The sequence below is a fragment of the Monodelphis domestica genome, chromosome 1 (genome assembly GCF_027887165.1).
Source record: "Monodelphis domestica isolate mMonDom1 chromosome 1, mMonDom1.pri, whole genome shotgun sequence".
NCBI lineage: Eukaryota > Metazoa > Chordata > Mammalia > Didelphimorphia > Didelphidae > Monodelphis > Monodelphis domestica.
The window spans coordinates 249,531,153-249,554,117 of record NC_077227.1 but is presented as its reverse complement, the minus strand read 5'-3'; the positions used below and the strand labels follow the sequence as shown (position 1 = coordinate 249,554,117).

General features: G+C 35.4%; 1 protein-coding gene across 15 annotated transcripts in view; it reads left to right on the top strand.

The window, feature by feature from the left end:
- Positions 1-22,965, top strand: part of NRXN3 (neurexin 3) — a 2,159,162-nt gene that overhangs the window by 1,929,404 nt on the left and 206,793 nt on the right. For all 15 annotated transcript variants that reach the window (XM_056820749.1, XM_056820726.1, XM_016428731.2 and 12 more), the window contains one exon: positions 5,802-5,973. In XM_056820749.1, the coding sequence (XP_056676727.1) occupies positions 5,802-5,973 (172 nt within the window). The remainder of the gene's footprint in view (positions 1-5,801; positions 5,974-22,965) is intronic.

Sequence of the window (22,965 nt, the reverse complement as noted above, 5' to 3'; positions counted from 1 at the left end):
CTACCTTCAGTACAACCTTTCTCAGGGTTTTTTCTCACTATGTTCTCTCAGCATCAAGGCTATATGGTGCCATTTCATTGACTTCTATTTCCCAAAAGCTCTGAGATCTACTGAGAAAATCCTGTGTTATAGTTTACTGAGACCTTTTAAGAGTAAGGTTGTAATCAAATCTCACAGATTAAAATGATAATCAGAATTAAAATTCACAGCCTTTGAATTTCCAGAAGTTTGGAAGATTGAAGGAAAATTTAATATAGAATCAGAGGACCTCGTTATATAATCCTGCCTCTGTTCCTTTATGGGTGTGTGACCTTGGGCAAGTCACTTATTTTCTTAGGTCCTCAGTTTTCTCTTCTGTAAAATAAAGGGGTTGGACTAAATGATGCCTGAAGTCTTTTCTAACTATCCCTGATCTTAATCTGTCATTCAGTAACTGATACAGACTGCTAAGAAAATTGAAAAAGGGTTCGATTTTGTGAATCCATTCCAAAAGCTAGATGATAAGTGCTGTTTAGAGAGGGCTGATTACATCCCTACACTTCACATCTTATTATCCCAATGCTTACATTCAATCTGTCTCCAAGTAGTTCCTGATTACCATAGAAAGGGAGCAATAAGTGCTTTGGCAGTGGTTACTGTTTGTTCCACAGTTGCTCTCTGGCAAGTAGATAATATCCTCATCACCAATAGCCATGGAATGCATACTGGAATCCAAGCTCTGTTGCTTTTTTTTTTCCCTGTAATCAAAACAAAATCTTTTGGTAATTGTTTGGTGGTTCATCCATAAATGTGGAGATGTTGATAGGGAGGGGATTTTGGAACCACTTGATTATGAAAACTTTTCCTAAATAATTTCTACATTACTTATTGCAGCTACATTTATTCTGAGCTTCACTGGTCTCATGAAGATAAAGTTTAAGAACTCAACTTTTCTTCTATTCAATCCCTAATAATTTTTCCTCTCTCTTTGGCTCTTTATTCTACAGTATAGAAACTGATCCACAGGAGCCTCCTTGATCTCTCATAAATTAGAGAAAGAATGTCTAAGCTGGGTTTCCAGTAATCTTCTAATAGTCAACAATTGGGCATTTACTCTCTTTTAGGGGAAAAAATAGAAAAGAACCTATAAGCAGACAAAAGTCTTCAAAGTACTATATAAAATATTGGTAGCAGGCAGTGTATTAGGCCTACAATGGAATTCATGAACTCCTATTTCACTTCAGGTTCACAGTTCCCAAAGATATCACTGAGATGACATGCAAAAAATTATCAGTGTGGATAATTATTTAACACCCACTATATGCATAGTATGCACTTGGTGATACATTTTGGTATTGGAGAAGTTGATTTATTAGACTAAATTTTAGCATTAACAAAATAACTATGAATTGGATGAATGGATTCTGTGTCAACAAGCTAGAGGATCTCCCCCTGCTGACATTCCTGTGCCCTTCCTAAAAGAGTTCACTGTAAGGTGAACTGATAACTATAAATATATTTATATATAGAACAGGTTTGATTTTACTGATAATGAATGGACTATATTTACTCCTCTAGAAATGGATTCATACAGCACTGGAAAAACCATTATAGACAACATTGACCAAACTGTATTTGAAGTATTTCTGTGTTCCCCTATGCAAAATTATAACCATTCACCTTCAATTACCAAGACTATCTTCAGATTCTAAGTACAAACTTACCTAGTCCACTCTATCAGATGAGGACATTTCCAATGTCTTGTCAAGCAGTCACCAACTAAGGCCATCTTGGCATATGAAGTGCAACTGAAATCCATATACTTGGACCCTGGGAAAGTAAACCTATTCAACTTTGAACTCTGAGCCTGAAGCTGAACTGTCTTGATTGGAGACTGAATTAAGGCAAGCTAACATATTCGTTTTTGCTTCATATCCCTTCCATTTATCCTCCAAGGACATTGGCTTTCTATATTATCTTTCTCTTCTAGGTATTCAATCAATAGTACCATTGCTTCTGAAGAGGGCATATTAATATTGATTCATAGGTTGCCATCCCTCTGATTCCAAAACACCAAACTCCTTATAGTCTTCTCCTTCTCTAAATGGCATCAATCTCTATTAGAAAATGCGGTCCTTGAGAGATTCTCATTCTTTTTTTTTTTAATTTAAATTTATTTATTTATTTATTACATTAAAATACTCAGTTAGCTTCCTCCCTCCCTTCTTTTCCCTCATTAGAGAAGTCATCATTTGAAAAAAAAAAGAAATATGGATATATAAAACTATGTTTTATTTCTGTTTATCAATTCTTTCTCTGGTGGTGGACATACACAAGCCATTCTTCAAATATTTTTTCTGTTCCTTTTTTCTTGGTTCTCCTCATTTAATTCTACATAATTTCATGTATTTGTTCAAAATTAGCCTGTTCACCATTTCTTATGATGCAGAAGTATTTTATCACAATCATATGCCACAACTTGTTTATACATTTCCCAACTGATAAGCATCCCTTCAAATTCTAGTACTTTGTAATTCTTTTTATTTCTACCCCTCGAATTTAGCACAGTGCTAGGCCCAGAACAATCACTTATGTATTTTTCATTCATTCATTCATTCATTCATTCAGTTATTTCCATTTTTTTAAATTCAGTTATCCAATCCCATTTTCAAATGAACAGACAGGACTATGTATATAATGGTGACTTTGGAATAACAATAATGAAAGTTTATTCAATTTATTCATTCAAGTTAACACAAATATTTATGTCTGCTATTTTCCAAGATAACTAGTTTTCCAAAACATCCACTGACAAGGGAGCAAGATTAGGCAGAAACTACAGTGCACCCTGTATATATTCAACCTGTAATAGAATTCTTATTTCTGTGAGAATGTCGATGTTATGTCATTAACTCAGTCCATGCTGTGAAGAAAAAAGTAAACCTATCCTAATTATCTAGGGATAAGTAGAAAAAAATCAGAAAAAGGAAAAAGAGTATAAAAAAAGGTTGAATTTTTCATTTTTTAAATGATAACCTTGGCATCATTGCAAGATTACTTAAAAGAATGTCAGATGTGGTGTGTTTGGAATGGAAGTCTAAAGGGTTCTTCCAGTTTTCTAAGTGTAAAGTATAATTGTTTAATGCTCCTTGGAATTCTTAAGCCTGTTTGTCACCCACTGGCCAATACATTCAGTGGCTTATTCTACTGGCCAACAGGTCCTCTTGGCAGTATCTTATGTATTTCATAGGAAATATCAAAATAATTCTCAGAGATTGACATGATTCTTGACCCTAAATGTAAAATAGCACACTTTGGTTATTCTAAGAGATGCCATTTTTAAAGGATGCGTATATTCTTATCCTTATCTGTAAAAGATATTATTGTTGTTTAATCATTGTCAGTCATGTCTGACTCTTCATGACCCCATTTGGGGTTTTCTTGGCAAAGATACTAGAGAGATTTTGCCATTGCTTTTTCCAACTAATTTTTCAGATGAGGAAGGAGCAAATAGGGTTAAGTGATTGCCCAAAGTCAAACAGCTGGTCAGTATATGAGGTCAGATTTGAACTCCACTGTACCATCTGGCTGCCTTACTCTTTAAAAGATGGTCACTGTCCTCTTCCTAGGTCTTTTGTTACATCTTGCTTAAACTATAGCATTAATCTCCTTACCATTCTCATTGTTTCAAGTCTGTCATTTTCTAGTGTAGCCTTTACACAGATAACAAAGAAAAATTGATTTCTTCCTTCCTTCCTTCCTGCCTTCCTGCCTTCCTGCCTTCCTGCCTTCCTGCCTTTCTGCCTTCCTGCCTTCCTGCCTTCCTGCCTTCCTTCCTTCCTTCCTTCCTTCCTTCCTTCCTTCCTTCCTTCCTTCCTTCCTTCCTTCCTTCCTTCCTTCCTTCTTCCATTCTTCACTTCTTTCTTTCTTTCTTTCTTTCTTTCTTTCTTTCTTTCTTTCTTTCTTTCTTTCTTTCTTTCTTTCTTTCTTTCTTTCTTTCTTGCTTGCTTGCTTGCTTGCTTGCTTTTTCTTTGTGTCTTGTTTCTTTGTTCTTTGTTTTTGTTTGTTTATTTCTCTTTCTTTCTTCTTCCTTTCTTTCTTTTATGTTCTTTCTGTTTCTTCTTCTTTCTTTGTGTCTTTGTTTCTTTTTTGTTTTTTTATTTCTTTGTTTTTTGTTTATTTTTCTTCATTTATTTGTGTTTTTTTGTTTCTTTGTTTCTTTGTTTCTTCCTTCCTTCCTTCCTTCCTTCCTTCCTTCCTTCCTTCCTTCCTTCCTTCCTTCCTTCCTTCCTTCGTTCCTTTTTCTCAAATCCTTACCCTTCATCTTAGAATCAGCACTCTATATCAGTTCCAAAGAAGAGCAGTAATGGATTGGCAAATGAGGTTAAGTGACTTGCCCGAAATCACACAGCTAGAAAATGTCTAAAGGCATATTTGAACCCAATGCTGTCTCCTGGTATCTACTCACTGAGCAACCTAACTGCCCCAGATCATGTTTTCTTTAAGGCATATCTGACCATCTCACTTTATTACTCATAAACCCTAGTCACTCTCTATTGCTTCTACATGTAAATACCTTTTTCCAATTTAGAGACTTTTATAGCCAACTTCTAATCTACCTTTTTTAGCATTATCTTTTTTGTTCTTCCTCACATATAACATTCCACTATTCTCTCTGCCTTTTCACTGGCTGGGTCCCATGCCTAAAAAGTTCTCCTTTTTCACTGCCGCCTCTTAGAATCTCTTATTTTCCTTCAATTATTGACTCAATTGTCACCTTTTACATGTGAGACCTTATTTTGATCCCCCATGCTGGTAGTGTCTTTCCCCTGAAGCTTCTTGCATTCCTTGTGTGTGTGTGTGTGTGTGTGTGTGTGTGTGTGTGTGTGCGTGCATGCATATATGTATGTATCTATATATAGATACATATATATATATATATATATATATATATATGGAGAGAGAGAGAGAGAGAGAGAGAGAGAGAGAGAGAGAGAGAGAGAGAGAGAGAGAGAGAGAGAGAGATGCTTTGTCTCCCCTGATAGAAAGAATATAATTTCCTACTGGGTAAAGGCTATTTTATATTTGTCTTTCCATATCCCTAAAACATAGCACAAGTTCAGTCAAGCCAAAAAGTCAATTTCTTGACTTACCTTGACTAGTCTTTGTATTCTCAGCATCTACCACAGTTCCCAGCACTTACTAGCCATTTAATAATTTTTTGTTAATTTTTCAAATGATATCAGTGGTTTCCATCCTTCAGATGAAAACAGCTATAGGAATACTCATTATTCCATAATATAAATTTTAGTTAATATTTGGATAAAAACTCTTGAGAGAGTTTTTCTCAGTGTCACATGATTCGGGCTTATCAAAAATGGGTTTTTTGCCTTTAAGAGCTCACTCTTTAGATAATCAGTATTGTTGTTTGCACAAGCTGTCCTTAGGTATGTAATAGTCTCTCTCCTCACCTATACTTCTTGGAACATCTGGCTCCCCCAAGGGAGGCTTTTGAAGCTAAGCCTTGAAGGGCTTATCTCAAGTGCCACCTCTTTGAAGAGGCCTTTCTTGATTCCCCTGGTTATTAGTACCTCCTTTAAAATCATTGTGTAATTTTCTTGTACATATCTTGTTTTTGTTCTTTTATTATATGTCAATATTTTTTATCCCCCTAATAGAATTTAAGCCCCATGGATGTTGAGCTGTCTTGCTTTTGTATTTGTATCTTCAGTACCTACTGCCTTATACATAGTAGGTATTTAACACCTGCTTGCTATTGGATTAACAAATATTAATACTACCTTTTTTATTTTGCCTTTCAGGAACAAGGCAAGATAGGAGTGGTCTTCAACATTGGTACAGTGGACATCTCCATCAAAGAGGAGAGTACCCCAGTAAATGATGGCAAATACCATGTCGTGCGTTTCACCAGGAATGGTGGCAATGCCACACTTCAGGTTGACAACTGGCCAGTGAATGAACATTATCCCTCAGGTACACATTTTGTATTAATTCTTCCCATATTTCAAATTCCCATTCATATTCCTTAAATAAGAATTTTCTCTGGACCGCTACCAAATCATTAAATACAAACTCATCTTTGTAGATTTTTTTATGGGTAAAGACCACCACAGAAAGCTTCTGGAGGCTTATTAAACCAGGTACTGTTTAACCAATCAATTGATTACCTACCTAATGCTGGCTGGCTCATACTGAATCTAGGGGGTTAATGTAGTTTAATGGAAAGATTGCTGGAATTAGAGCTATATATCGATTCAGATCCTGACTGCCAATTAGTATCTGTATTAGTATTAGTATTTAGGCAAGTCTTTCTGACGCCATGGATCTGTTACCTCATTTGTAAAATAAGGATGTGTGAGACTGGATAGATATGAGACTGATGGACTAGATGAACAGTAAGGTCCCTTCTAAACAAGGGTTTTTTAAACAAGGAATTTATGTTTTAAAACAAGGAATTTATGACATAATTAACTTGTTTTAAAGAAAAGAACAGGAAATATTCAGCTGAAGAAAAGACTGTAGCCTTTACCTTGATCGAGAAGAGAGATCAAGGTGATGTTCAAGCTAAATCTGATATTTATGTTAACATTCAGCCAATTAAAATTAAAGATGAAAATTATGAAAGTAGTGACAATGATCTTTCTGCACTGCAGGCATTTCAAACCTTAAGTGGCATGTGAATGAAACTGTGGTTAATCTCACACTTTTGTGGGTGATGATGAAGACAGCTAAGGACCAAATTCTAGCCATCATATCAAACATTTTCTGTTTGATGGATAGGGCATAGGAGGCATTGTTAGGATCAATTGTACAATAATTGTTATTTTTGTGGATGCATTTTAAAATTTGCTTTAATTTTCAGTCAAAAAACTTACAGAAGGAGAGCTTCTCAAAGCAGATACCAGTAGTTATCAAAAACATTATGAGAGAAAGTTTACTTCTTTAAATAAGACTGCTAAAATATCTTCTTCCTTTTCTCCCTTTCTCTATCTCAACTCTGTGTTCTCAGTCTTTTTTATGCTTTCATCCTCCTTCACCTGCAATAGTATTGAATCATCTCAAAGATAACCTGGTCAAGAGTATAGAGGGAAACAAAAGTTTTGTGCCTCAGATTTAGAGGTCAATTACTATTGTCCATTTACCTGTCACTTCATTCTCTAATGTGACATGTGTGTACTGTCATCATTCCCTAGACCCCAAGTTTTGTCACATTCTGCCTCCCAATGAGGTGAGCACAGATGACTACTGGTAAAACCCTTGGACATTTTATCAAAAGCCTGTATGTTATCAATGAACAATTTACCTTTTAATTATGCAACTTGAAAAAAATACCCAAGGCACATTGAACCTAATTGTCTCTCAGGACATATGACTTGAAAGATTTAATCACCACATCTAAGATAGCCTGATTTAAATTTATAGCCTATTGATAGCTTTGGTATATCCAGCCTTTCCTTTGTTATAGAAGGTCAAATCAAAAGCACAAAACAAAACAAACCAGCATTCTGAGTTCCCAAAGGTGATTGAGAAAATAATTCTATTTCTTTGGTCTCACTTTCTCATTTTTCATCCAGTAACCAAATGACCCTGTTGCTCCATTCTTTATTCTGCCTTCTCTTAGCACTTTTGGGTTAAGTCATCGATGGGCTTTGATGAAGATATTCCTGTAGAGGATGGGCCTTTGAAAATAGCCAGAGGCTTTAAAGGACGTTTTTCTGGCATCCAAATGCAAGATACTAATAGAAATTATTTTCTTTTCAAAAATGCATGTTATTTAAGCCCTAGAGGGGGGAAAAAAACAAAATGGATAGAGATCTTAGAAGCTGTTCATTTGCTCATAGGGAAAAAAATCAATCCTGCTCTGTGAATATCATCATTGGTCCTGCTAGTGCTGCTAGAGGGTCTGTCTATGTTTCTATTAGGACTTTCAAGGCTTTCTAAATTGGTATTAACCACATGCCCTGAGCTCACACAGAAAATACAAAGCTAAACTGCCAGCAATAGAACTTGCATATCTTTAGCCATTGTAAAGCCCTGGATGTGTAAGCAACCTGGTGACCCTTCTGTGTTTGTCTATCTCAGAAATTCTTTGTCTGTTCAGTTTCAAATAATATGTGACTTTGCAACTTGTCCCTAATATTCAACTGACGCTTTCTTTAGCAGTATTTCTTCCCCAGAAAAGGGTGATGGGGTAGGCAGTAGGCATCATTAATTATGGTTTAGCAGAGTCCATTAAAAACAAAGCAGTGATTATGCTAGTAAGCATTTATATAGTTCTGTAGGGTTTGCAAAGCCCTTTGCAAATATTTTCTCACTTTCTCTCTATCCTAGGAGAGAGGTATTATCCCCATTTTACTAATGAAGAAACAGAGACAAACAGACTCTTAATGAGTTGCTCAGGGTCAAATTAGCTAGTAAATGTCTGAGGCTGGATTTGAACTCATGCCTTCCTGACTCCATATCCAATTCCCTATTTACTCTCATCTCTAGCTAACTCTAACAGGTAAAGTTCTATTGAAAGGAACTGGGAAGTTTTTTTAAATGTTCACAATCATTGCTCCACTGAATTCTCCCTCTGCTTCCAACTACCCTATAACCTAGAGAGGATCATGGTTATAATCCTTATATAGACATATAGAGAGAGAGATACATGGAAGGATCATAACACAAACATGTATACATACATACAGGTATGATTGTGTGTGGTACACGCATGGTACATTATACATACATGAATATCGGTTCAGATACACAAGTTTGTATTTGAAGACACCCTAGACAAGATTAATTCTGTAGCTCTAAATCAATGAGCTTATAATCTATATGTCAGTAGTTAGATTACTAAAAATGTAGAATTGAAAGCCCACCAGAGGCAGGAACATGTCTATGCAGAGTCATTCTTAAAGCATTGGTGACATGCTTCTTCCTAGGTCCCGCTGGGCAAGAATAATGGATCCTGTGAAGCGGTCACATTATTTGAATTTACATGCCATATTTCTATTGGGTTAGAGCTAACTGTCCTGTTTGCATAATTAGAATTTAAATACACGACACCCCTTCACAGAATTGATAATTTGTAAGACTCCAGAACTGGTTGCACAATATTCAGTTGGAATAGCCTTCACTATTCAAATGAACCAATTACCATGTACTGTTGGTTGCTTAAATTAGAAAGTCTGATGATCCTCCAGATTAGAATTTGACTTTTCTTTTGAGTTTTAGAGCTCATTTGCACCAAAATTAAATTTGATTCACTTTCTTGTATTTTCTATATTCTCTTACCTGCAAAATGGGAAGAATTCAGTTTATAGAATTCTATTCTTCCAAACTTACCTGCCCAGAGTGCTGGATATTCAGCATTTGAAGACAATTTGGCAAGAGCAGTTACATAAAACAAGTGACTTTCTTTTAAAGATGCCATCAAAAATATGTCCCAGAGCCCAAGCTTCATTGAACAATTCAGCCCATTCTGCCTAGCTGGTTTCTGAAACATTAATTTCTCTTAAACTTCCCTATGCAATCCATGTATTAAATGCCATTCCTAATACTATAAAAGCATCAATGAAAAAATAGCATTATTTGTCTAATACTAATGTTCAGAAGGCAAATAAAACAGAGTAGATCCAGTTCAGAGAACATGATCTCAGGGAATTTATGCTCCACTGAGGTTTCCCACTTTGAAATGAGCTGGTCAAATGTTCAGTCTTCTAATGGGCATTGATAGGACTTTATAGAACTTTACTGGAACAACCAAAAAGAAACTATTTAGAGATCAGCTGGGTACATGAAATATAGGGTTGGTTCTTTCTGAATCACATCTGTCAAACAAGAAGAATATAAAATGAGAATGGCATGAATGCAAAAAGAGACTTCTAATGATTCATTCAAATTTTTTTAAATTCTATTTTCTATATATTTCTATATATCTATAATATATATTCTATATATTTCTCTATATATTCCCATATATAATATATTCTGTATTTTCAGGAATCTATTCAGGAATAGATAATAATAAAAAAGCATTTTTGAAGGGACATATTTTGTTTTATTTTTAAAATGTAGATATATTGATTAGGAACTGGGAAAGTAAGATAAAAGGACAAGCAGTCCACCATGACCTTCCAAGGAATAAATGTTCCTTTTAAAGCCTCCCTAACTATCTTGAAACCTTGTGGAGGTAATGGTGAGGGAAAGGAGGTGGGAAAGTGAAAGGCAAGCTTAAGGTGAAGAAGGAATTAATTTCATCCTGAAGCTAGAGTCCTCATGGGAAACTGAGATGGCTTGGATTGTTAGCGATCATTTTAGGTAATTCCTGTGGTTGACTGGACCATGGAAATCTAAATGTGACATTGGAACAAGACCACAGGGCTACATTTCTACCACTCATTTCTTTTCTCTGGGCTTCCTGTTCTTCATCAGTAAAATGAGTTTTGTGATGGCTTTTTTCTTTTTCCCACTCCTAACTTTCTTTGATTTTTATTCATTGTGGGAGAGACTGTCTTTTGTCTTTTTTTTTTTATCCCTAGAACTTAGCACAGTTACTGACACATATTAAATGCTTAAAAAGTATTAATTTGCTGATAAGCATACATGGTACGTGACATGGTTTTTCTGAGACTTATTCACAGAACATTAAGGCCCTGTTTAGACTGAGACAAGGTTTCCCAAGAGATACTCTAATGGAATTAGGATCTACTACATGAGAATATTCTTTCTGTTCATGTAGAATGCAACCTATCTTGATCTTCCTATTCCATTCAACTCTTACCCATGTCATATCATAAATTTGCCACAGGAATTTCATCTAACATCCTGGGACTTTATTCTTCATATCACAAATACACCAGTGGAACACAAGGCTTATCTTGAGAAATCAGGCATGCCCTGTCCCATACTTTTATTGGAAAGATAAAGCAAGCCAAAGGAACCCCACATTTCTGAAATGAGGAAATTAAACTTGATAGCCTCTAAAATCCTTTCCAGCTCCAAACATGTCTCTGTGATCCTATGACAACTCAAGAGATGACTAATAAGGTTTATAAACATCACAGAGTTTCCATCCTTTGATAAATTGCACATTATTTTAGTCCAGTCCTGTCTCTGGGAAATGGGCACATGGATATTTCTAAAAATATGGTCTTTACAGTAATATTCCACGGTAGCTGTCATTTTGAATATGCACAAGATTGGGTGAATTCAGGATAGTTTTCTTTGTGCATTTTATAACAGACTGACTAATGTGCTCTTTTTCTTTCCCCTTAAATCAATAGTGGGGGAGAGTATCTGGGTGGCACAGTGGATATAGCACCAGGTCTGGAGTTGTGAAGCCTTGGGTTCAAATTTGACCTCAGATACTTCCTAGCTTTGAGACTGTGGGTAAATCAGTTAATCTGGTTTGCCTAGTCTTTGATTTTAAGTCTTAGAGTTGTTAATAAGACAAAAAGTAAAGCTTAAAAAAATCATTGGTGAACTTCATCGAAATACTATATGGCCATTGAGCTGAATTAATTGTGAGTTACAAGAAGGCAATAGTGGGCCCCATTAAGCTGAAGATGGTCTCCCCATAGTGTCACCTCCCAGGGATCATTTTCTTAAACATAAGCTTCTTGGAGAGCCATTTCCCTGTTTCTAAGAGCCATCCCCAAAGTAAAACCAAATCTTTTTTTTTTTTTTGGCCATAAGAAACCTTATGGGTTACAAAGAGTGGTTTCTGCCAGAAGCTAGTTCAGGTAATGAAAGCCTCTGACATGTTTTATTTCGAACTCTTATAGCCTTCTCATAGTCTCAGTACTTTACATTGGAATAAAAGGGATTTTAAACAAAGATCTCCATGTACAGGCTGAGGTCATTGAGATTTCTAAGGGTTAAAAACAAATCTCAGAGCTTGACTTGAAACTGAAACTCCTGAGGCTCCAGTCTTTCATTAATTCCTAGCCGGGAGGTTGTCTTTGCCTGTCTTTCTATCTTTGCTTGTGAAGATTTGAGTCTTTGCCAGATTTGGAGAATGCATTAAAATAAGCTACATCTACCTGCTCATTCATCCATACAAGGCAAAATCTACCTTCAGTTTCAAGCAGGTAAGGGAAAGGAGATGGTAAAGAAACCCAAAAGAACCAGAGGTATAAAGACTATTGGAATGGGAAGATAATTTCAGTCATATTTGTAGATAATCAATTTTCAAAATCTTGTAAAGGCAAACAGATAGAAACAGTCCCTTCAAGGTTCATATTGACTTAGAAAACTACAAATTAACATCATCTATATTTTATTTTATTTTAATTTATTTTGTTAAACATTTTCAGTTTCATTTTAATGTAGTAGCAGATAGGATTCAAGAATTTTACAAAGAGCATAATCTGAGAGTCTGAGTTTGCCACTTATAGTTTAGAACATTTGTTTTCCTATGTTTTTTAAGTTCTTTGGTTCAATGGTCCAAATTCCTTCCAAGTTCTAAGGATTTCTATTGAGAAAAGCTGATATTTTTTCTTATAGTTTGACCTAATTTGATATTAGGAGGAAGGGACATGAAAAGGGAATGGGACTGAAGATGAGAAAATTTGCCTTTTCCACTAGATTGTTGTATGATTTTCAGTAACTCACTTCATCTCTAAGAACCTACTGGCTTTCATCTATTAAATAAGCCCCACTTAGTCCAGATGGTCACCATAGTTCCTTTTGGTTCTAGCACTCTATTCAGACAGTGTCTTCACTTAAGGGACCAGACTTTATTCTTTCATGCAGAATAATTTATAAGAGAGAGCTACAAGGGAACACCTCATACCTGATTTCAATTATGAAAACATGATTTATCATTATGTACAGATTTAATATAGACAAGAGGAAGGAGGTTGAGGGATGAATGAAAGCCCATTTATGAAAATCATCATGATATAAAATGTGTCTTTTTCCCAGCATCATGCCCTGTCTCTATATCTGTTTATTTTTGTGTGTGTATGCATCTATTTTTCTATCTACATATATATATTTATATCTCTGTATATCATCCACGCAAAACAAAAATCTACATTCAGTTTCATCAGTAAAGAGAAAGGAGAGATAGTGAAAAAACTCAAAGGGACACAAGGAATAAAGGCTATTGGAAGAGGGTAAAATTTGTTATTTTTGTAGATATCAAATTTCACTAATTTTTAAAAGCAAACTCAAACAAAAACAGATCCCTGTAGGTTTCTTATTGGCTTAGAAAACCACAAATTAACATCATCTGTATTTCAATTATATTATATAGTGTAACAACAACAACAACAACAACAAATGATTGCCAAATCTGATCAAAAGAAACCAAGCTAATCTACTTGCTGACAAAATTGAGTTCATTCTTTCCTATAGAGTTATCATTTGGCAGCAAAATAATAATAATATAACTCCTTTGGAGTAATATAGTGCTTTGTGGTTTGCAAAATGTATTCATTATGTCATTTGCCCATTATAACATTTTACTCCTTGGGTTGCCTAGATTAGAGAATTCATCATCCAGTGGCTAGTCTGTCTTTTTAAAAATAATATTCTTCTGGTATTACTATATAGCAATAAGCTATAAATACTGGAATTAATAAAAATAAATACAAAAGAATTGGAGTGGGGAGGGAGGAATCAAAAAATGGACCACAGATCAATGTATGGTAGTTGTGATCAGTGTGTAACACATTAGCAACAACAAAATGGAATTTTGCAGAAGTAATCTAAAGGAGTATAGAATAAAATGTTTAATGGAAAACAGTGACAAGCTGACCATTTACTTACAATAATAGATCACCCCAAAATTGCGCTCTATTGGTATTCTCACAGAGTCAGTTGAATGTATTGGAAAGCCCTTTAGTATGTTGGGTGGACCCATTGTGGGGTACTTGAAGGGAGGATTCGGAGAAGATTTCTGCAATATGATCAGGAATGGATGATTTGCAATCTATATCATTAGAAGGAATATCTACATCAATAAGTTCATAGATCCACTGGAATATTGAAATAAAAAGGGCAGGGCAGGTATCATTATTTATATGACATAAATAATGACACGGAGAGTCAGGATATTAAAGTGATCAGTCAATGAGTTAACAATTGTCAGGGCCAGATCTTTAACCATGCTCATAGTCTTGAAAATCACGATGGCCTTAAAGGGCCATTGCAAACTTGTTCACTGTTTTAGTCATATATAGGCACCATTCCCTAGATTCAATAGAAATATAGAATGACCACAGCTGAAGGGCTGAATTTCGATTATTGTTGACTCATTTCAGTCCTGTCAGCCTCTTCAGGACCCCATTTGAGATTTTCTTGGCAAAGACTCTGGAATGATTTGCCATTTTCTTCTCCAACTCATTTTACAGATGAGGAACTGAGGCAAAAAGGGTTATTAAGTGACTTGCCCAAGGCCACACAACTAGTATCTGAGGCCGGATTTGAACCGAGGAAGATGAGTCTTTTTGACTGCAGACAGCACTCTATATACTCTATCACCTAGAATCAATCCCCTGTTTTCTTTTTCTATTTTTCTATTTCTATTACCAAGCCTACTCCTTCTCAATGTACCAAAAAAAAAAAAGACATTTTTGAAATTTCAATGGTTAGTTTTATTTGGTTGCAATAATAGCTCTGCTGAGACAATTGTAGAATGTGACATCTCCTATCACACATACCACTGCCAAAAGCACCCTGGATTTTCACTGGGATATACCGGTGTTGGACCTTTGAGCCCTGTCAAAAATCATATATCATTTCTGTTTCTAATGCTACTGTAGCTCAGGTCACCTATGTCATCTCCCTCTCCAGTAGATGAACCTCATTGTCAATATTGGGGCATTTCTATGTACTGACAGCCTAAATCTTTCATGATCCTGTCCTCCCTTTCCATACCATCTCTAAGCAGACAGGCCATATGGGTTGACCTTTATCAAATGAAAGTCTATTTTATAGCCTAATAATCAGTGGGTGGGAGGGCAAGTGGGCAGAGAATGGGGACAAAAGTGCAGGGAAGGAGGGAAGAATGGAAAGGGGGTTAATTTTGGTTAGATTGGCCAAACTTCTTTTCTCCTCTGTGATTTTCCAGCCACAAGATAAATAGCCTTGTATCTTACAAGCTAAATACAATTACCACTATCAAACCTAGAGCCTTTCTCTCCCTGTAAATGTCTCTTGGAAGCTGATAAGCTTTTCAAGGGGAACTGTGGGCTTCTGCCTAATCCTGAGATTAAACGCAGCCACCCAGAAGACAGCCAGAGATAATTTTTTTCTCTCTCCCCAAGAGGAAGAGGTGGGGGTAGGAATAGAGGGAGAATACCCAGATCCTCTCTTGAGATATTAAGCGGACATACACAGGACTCAAGGTTATTTGTAAAGGAATTACAGGAAACACAATTGAGCTTGTTATAATGATGAGGAATTACATCAGATAAAGTGATGGTTGTTATAGTTACTAAAGATGAGACTTATCAGGGATGCCTCTCGGACTGGGCAGGGCTTGTGGGCAGGAGGATGATTGAGGGAATTAATTTTTTTTTCTATTAGCTTCTCTGATACTACATTTAATGCTCATTTTATTCTTGTGACCCTTGTGTATCCTTCTGAAAATTGAATAACATATGGCAATGATTCTTATGAATATATCTTAAATCATTTAAGACTAGATCTATGTGGAGATTAATCTGGACTTCAAGTTCTAAGGGGAATGGGTTTGACATGGAACTATATGGTCTTTTATCGACTCCCTTATATCCAATCAAATTCAATTTAAAAACAAACAAACAAACAAAAAATCTATTACCTTGGGTTTTTGCACAGTCTATGTGCTTTTTTCCCCTTTTATGCAAAACCTGTTCAGGGATCAAACTTCAGACCCTGATATGCATAGACTTAGCTAACTCAGATTCACATGCAAGTGGTCATATCTACATGATGTACCTTTCAGATGATTACATTGAGGACTGTATACAGTAACTCCCAAGTAATTACATTTTGAAAAGCTTATTCTCATGTTAATTGGAAGATGTCTAATTAAATTCACAAAGCTTTAAGAAATTCAAATCCTTACTCTATCCACAGAACACAATGTTCACCTTATTACCTTGGAAAAGTTACATAGCCTTACTTTTTCAGTTTTCCTATAGAATGGGTATTCTAATATTATAAAAATCATTAGAAAAAGGCATACAAAGGAAATGTTGATTTTTTTTCTGAACTCAAGCCAAACCATTACCTAGCACCTATCTAATAATGTGATTTATCTACAAGAAAAATACTCCATATCTTGAAATTCTCCTCAATTTAATTCCTGCACAAGAAAAGATATTAAAAATATCTTTTTAAAGTCTTAAACTTCTTCAACAGATACTACATAAATATCTAATAATAAAAACAATATATGCATACATACAAAAACATATATATATATACACACACACACATATGTACAGGGCACACCAATTACATGTCATTTATAGTTCTATAAAGTGCTGAGGGTAATGAAAGGCATTATATGCAGTAAATCACAAATCAATAGTAATCATATTTGGGCTCATCACAGAGAGATAAAGATAACCCACCACTCTCTTCTGAAATCCCTGTCAATATTCCCAATACACAAAATTGCTGAAAATGGGAGGAATGGAAAGAGAAAAAGTGTGTTAAAGGCAAAAAGTTATTTTTAACTCCAAGTTTTACAAAAATGGTTGTAATTAGACTTCCAATGATATTTACCTACGGTTTTTCCTCATGATATTTGATTTTTCACATGATGTCTTTACATGGCTCTCCAGCAAACATTCCAATCCTTCTGGTTGGCATGAGTTGAGGGAATATGGAAAATGTCATTGATAGATTATAAAGTATCTCATAAAAAGCTTTACATATGTAAAAGAGACAACTAACTAAGCAGCAGTTGAGATGCACAGTTTGAAGATGATGGTGTAGAACTCATTGGGTAGACATTTCCAAGACATACAATTACAGGGTGACAATTTTATTAAGATACTACTCAGTTAAAGTCCCAACAATATTGAAAAATTTAAAAATAATTTTAAAAAATCTTTAACCCCACAAAACCCCACTAAATTGTGACCTAATTGATGATGATGATGACCACCATTATGTTTGTGTTTTGTGTCTGAGATAAGCTGTTTTTACTCACCTCCTGTGAATATATTTATACTATTTTTTAAACCCTTAACTTCTGCTTAGAATCAATACTGTATTGATCCCAAGACAGAAGAGAGGTAAGGGCTAGGCAAGGGGGTTAAGTGACTTGCCCAGGATCACACAGCTAGGAAATGTCTGGGATCAGATTTGAACCCAGGACCTCCCATCTTTGAGCCTGATTCTCAATCCACTGAGCCACCCAACTGCCCCCTATTTATACTATTTTAATATATAAATTGGTTAATGTTTCGTCTGTAGTTGAAAGCTATAAAATCTTTTCTACGTACAAAGCTCATATGGTAATTAAACCTTGGCCCTTGGATGTGTAGGCTACTCTAAAGTCACAGAAGCCTAACTATCTTGAAATACATAGTTAAGTAAATGGATATATCTTTAAATGTATCTTAAAGATGACCACATTCAAGGCCATACACGTAGAAGCACTCAGACATTTGAATTAAAGAGGCAAACCCTATTTATTCCTTTATAGATATAAGTTCACTTAGAAACTATATAGTACTCACCCATAAATCCTACTACTGATCAGTAACTCAAATAACTTTGTGAGGAGAACATTGAATCCTAGCTCAGCTACTTTCTAGCTGGATAATTCTGGATAAATGATTAAGTTCTTTAAATTTCTCTAAATCTCCCTTATCTGTACAATGGAAGTAATAACATTTTCACTGCCTTTTTCTTTTTCCTTTTTTTTAAACCCTTACCTTCCGTCTTGGAATCAATATTGGGTATTGGTTCCAAGGCAAAAGAATGGTAAGGGCTAGGCAATGGGGGTCAAGTGACTTGCCCAGGGTCACACAGCTGGGAAGTGTCTAAAGCCAGATTTGTACCCAGGATCTCCCATCTCTAGGCCTGACTCTCAATCCACTGAGCTACCCAACTGTCCCCTCACTGCCTTTTTCCCGTGATGGAGTTAGTCATTTAACTGTCAGTCATAAACATTTATTAAGCATTTCTGTGCCAAATACTGTCTTAAGTACTAGAGATACAAATAAAGGCAAAAAACAAAACAAAAAATACCAATCTCCTCTCTCAAGGAGCTCACAGTGTAATGGTGGGATCATGCAAATAAGTGTGTATAAATTAGATAAACAGATAGATAGATAGAAAGATATGTGTGTGTATACATATATATATATATATGCATATATATATATATATATATGATAAACTGAAAGTAAAGATTGCATTAGAATTAAGTGGAGTTGGGAAAGACTTCTAACTAGATTTTAGCTAGAAGTTGAAGGCAGCCAAGGGAGCCAGGAGATAGAGCTGAGAAGAGTGGGCATTCCAAGCCTGTAAAAATGCCCAGAGAAATGAGATGGAGTGATTTATAGAAATGTGAATAGTTTTACAGGTTTAAAGATAATGTGGAATATCATGAGGACTATACATTGGATTTGTAATTGGGTTTTAAACTCTGTTCTGCTGAAATTGCCTCTTCTGTGATCTTTAGCAAGAAATGTCTCTTCTCTAGGTTTCCATTTCTTCATTTGTTGGTAATGTTTGGGATTCGCTCAGATGGTCTTTAATGTTCTTTCTTCAGCCCTAAATCTTATAAGTTTTTGCGTTATACCATTAACTATCAAAATAGCCAGCATTCCTATAGCTTTCTAAAGTTTGCTAAGCAATGGGCTTAGAATCAGGAAGACTCATCTTCCCATATTCAAATCTGTCCTTAAACCCTTATTAGCTGTGTGATCCTGGGCAAGTCACTTAACTCTGCCTTGATTCCTCATCTGTAAAATGAGCTGAAGAAAGAAATAACAAACCACTGCAGTATCTGCTAAGAAAACCCCAATGAGGTCATGAATTGGACATGACTGAAACTACTTAAGAACAAGTGGTTTGTATAGTATCTCGTTTGATCCTCTCAACAACTTTGGGAGGCTTTTATTATCACCATTTTACAGATGAAGAAATTGAGTCTGAGAAAGTAATGACTTGCTCAATATCATTTAGCTAGTGGATTAGATAGTATTTGAACTTTGGGCTCCAATTCTATGCCATCTAGGTGACAAATTGAACTTAAAAGTAAAAGGAAATTTCATAATCTTTCTGTAGGAGATTAGGGGGGGAAGCTAATATAAAGGAAGTGAATTAACTGGGATAACCCACCCCAAATACCATTTTGGGGGTATTTTGAATATATTCCCTCCATGTTGTGGTTTATTTGGGCATCAAAAACAGTGAAAAGAGTGTATCTAATCCATTCACATGTTTTTTGAAAAGCAAATGAAATTTTTCACACAATTAGTAGCAAATATACTAATAAATTTATTTTAACATAATACAAGGGTGTAAAGGAAAATAAACTTTGTAATAAAAACCAGATGCTCTTGTTTCAATTCAGCTGAGTTCTGTTCATGTAAAATGCATTTATTTTTGTCTAGAGAAATGCTCTTCTCTTTTTCTCTCTATCATTCACAGGTTCTCTGGCTTTCTTCACAATCTCTGACCTAACTTTTATTTCATTCTCAGCAGTATAAAATTTCTTCTTTAGTATTCTCCTGTTTTACCATAAGTATTTATTGTTTTGTTTATCCTTCCTGTCCTGATGTGATCACTTGTAATTTCTCCCAATCTATATCATCCTTAGCCTACTGGCCAGAACCTTTAAGTTATATTTCAGGCTATTCTACCTCATGCAATTTGTTTATTATTTTTGAAAATAGAGGGGATTCTGGGTGAGACTCTACTTGTCTTCTATTCTGTCTTAAATCTCCATTTTTTTTTAATTCAACATAATATAGAAGAAAGAGAATTCGAAGGGGAACCAGGAAACTATTTGTATCTTCCTATGTTCCAGTGTCTCTACATCGCTATTCATTGCAGGCAAATAGTTGACCAGGGGCATCAACAATTTGAAGGCAGAATGCTATTTAGACCTTCTTGGCTTTTGGAATCTGAGTGTCAGGTGAAATTCTGGTGTAATATAGCTGACTTGAAAAATTCCCGATACTCATATTATACTTGTTCGAAGGAAGGCAAGGGAGAATTAGAAAGTATCAAAACCACCCCCTTCCAAAAGCATAGATTAAAGAACCATCTTCCTGTGGCACACTCCTAAGGAATATGTATATGCCTGACATATTCTGATTACATATGTTGATATCCCTGGAATGGTCCAAAATCTCTTGATGGAATCTAACAGAGTGAGACTACCATAATGCCCTTTTGAGTGTAAGGCATTAAACAGATGGTAGTATAATGTTTTGGGTAAAATGGGTTTTCTATCTTCAGATATCCAAATTCCATGCACAAGTCTGACCCCCAATTGTTGTTTCCATGACTGAACCTCCCTTTCATTGTAAGCTTGTTTGATATCTTGCTCTTCAACTAGAGAGAAGTTTAGTACAAGTAAGGGGCCAAACCTTGCAGTGAACTTCGCAGTTACATTTGCTCTATTGTTCCCATGGGATATCTTGTCTTTACCTAAGGAGTGACCCTTATAATAGATTACTGCTACTTTCTTTGGTAACTGGACTGCTTCTAACAGTTGCGATATCAGGTCCTCATATGCAATCTTCTTCCCAGCTGTTGTGATAAACCCTCTGTGTTTCCATATAGCCCCTGTACAATGAAAGACTGAAAAAGCATAAAACGAGTCAATTGAAAATGTTGATTCTTTTGTCTCTGCCAATGATGAGTGCCATAGTGAGAGCTTTCAGCTCTGCTCCCTGTGCACTGACGTGACTGGGAAGAGATGTATGCTATAAAGTGCCTGTTTGTGTGACCATAGATGCTCCAGTGTATCATGTACCCTCCTGCACATATGAAGATCCATTGGTAAACATTTGCAATTCAGGACTTATCAGTGGTGTGTCTTTTAAGTCTTGTCTGGATTTCTGCACCATTTCAATGGTTTTCAAGCAGTCATGTAGTGGTTCTCTTGACAGGGATAACTCTAGAATTAATGTGGCTGGATTTAATGGTGAGCAGCAGTGTAGGATCAAGTTTTCATTGCTTAGCAAGATGACTTCAGACTGGGATAATCTGGCAGATGTAAAGGCTTGTAAATTACTCTTTTTTAGTGTGTTTTCTATTTGATGGGATGAGTATACATTCAATTTACATCCCAGGATTAGATCACTTGCTTTCTTTACCATCAGGGCTGCTGCTGCTATGCAACTTATCTAGTGCACCATGCCTTGTGCCAAGGAATCTAATTGGCTGCTGTAGTAAGCTATGGATCTCATTTCCTTCCTTTATGATATATATATTATATATAAAGAGAATTGTACAGTCACAGTACCTATTTTTCTTTAAAGGGTGGTTGAAGAAGAATTAAATTAGTACCATACCTTCATCATTATTTACTATACTTGACTGAAAAGTCATCACAAGAGAAGTGTCAGGGCAGAATCCTTGGGTTATCTGGGTGGTCAGGAGATGCAAACCCTTACTTGAACCCTAATGCAATGAGAATAATCAACACTTGACAGTTATGACCAATAAAAAGATGGAAGCACTAGAAAATTACACTCTTCCTTGCAACTCATCTCTTCAATCTAATTATCCTGTATACTTACTAATGATATAAGTGCTATTTGACAAGACAGCATCAGTTCATCTATAGTTGCTGCATGAACTCAGATAGGCATATTGAGTCACTCAAGGGCCTTCTTTTAATCTCTTTTGGATCATTATTGCAAAGATGAAAGCAGATTTCGGAGAGGTAAAATTCAAAGGAACATAGCAATTAGAGATAGTGAGTACTAGGTCATTCAGTCCATTTCCCTGGCCAGTTCAAAAACATTTCCTCTGATATAGACTTGAGTGATTTGTCTAGTTCAGTTAAAAATGTCACAATTTCCCTTTATTCTTTTGAAGGAGAAGAGATATGTCTGATTTTTCTACTCAGCCTCAATTTTTCTTTGTTCAGTTCAACTCCATTACTCTCAGGAATGATATGTGGAATATGCTGAATCATTTCTATTAATTCTGCCTCATGACCTCTTATAAAAAACTAGTACCAGTATGCTCCAACTATACAATTCCTCAATTGTTCCCCTGAATAAAATGGCTTAGATCTAACAACATTAGAAGACACAACTAGTTTCATGGGAACTAGGTAAGTAAATGGGATGAGGAAGAGCTCTTACAAAGAGGGATAACCCTGAATCTGGACTTAATTGGTACTATCCATTGAACAATGTTTCAGGGAAGTTAAGATCATTATGGTAGGGGTATTCATAACAGCTTAACAGTATTACTTGAAGAGAATCTATTGGAGAAATAATAGGTGGATTATGCCTATAGTTGCTTCTTAATTATGAGTGGCCAAAAGTCATTACAAGAGTTCTTTCTCTTGAGAAAACTATGAAATCCCTCTTTCATTAATGACTAAAGTCATAATCGAGGAAGAAAAATTAGTGTTCTGTTTACAATTTGTATTGTCAAGGCCTTATGCCTTAACTAGAGATGGTAACACATAAAAGTATTAATTTAGCTTGGGTGCTTAATGTAAATTGGAAAAAGTAATAAATTTGAGCTCTTGTTCAATTACCAGTATCTCTATAAAGAACAAAATATCCTTCTTAAGCAGTTGGCCTTGACAATACAAATGCAAATAAAATTATGACTTAAATAATTGCTTTTTGATGTCATAAACATAACCATTAGATATAGCATTCATACATAAAAGCATGTATATATATGTTTATATATTAATGAACATATACATATGTTTTTCAATTTTTTTTAAGTTTAAAAATATAATTTACTTTGCCTTCATATTATAGTGAATTCTCATGTATTCCCCTAGATTCTATCATTTCTTGTGATGAAGAACAG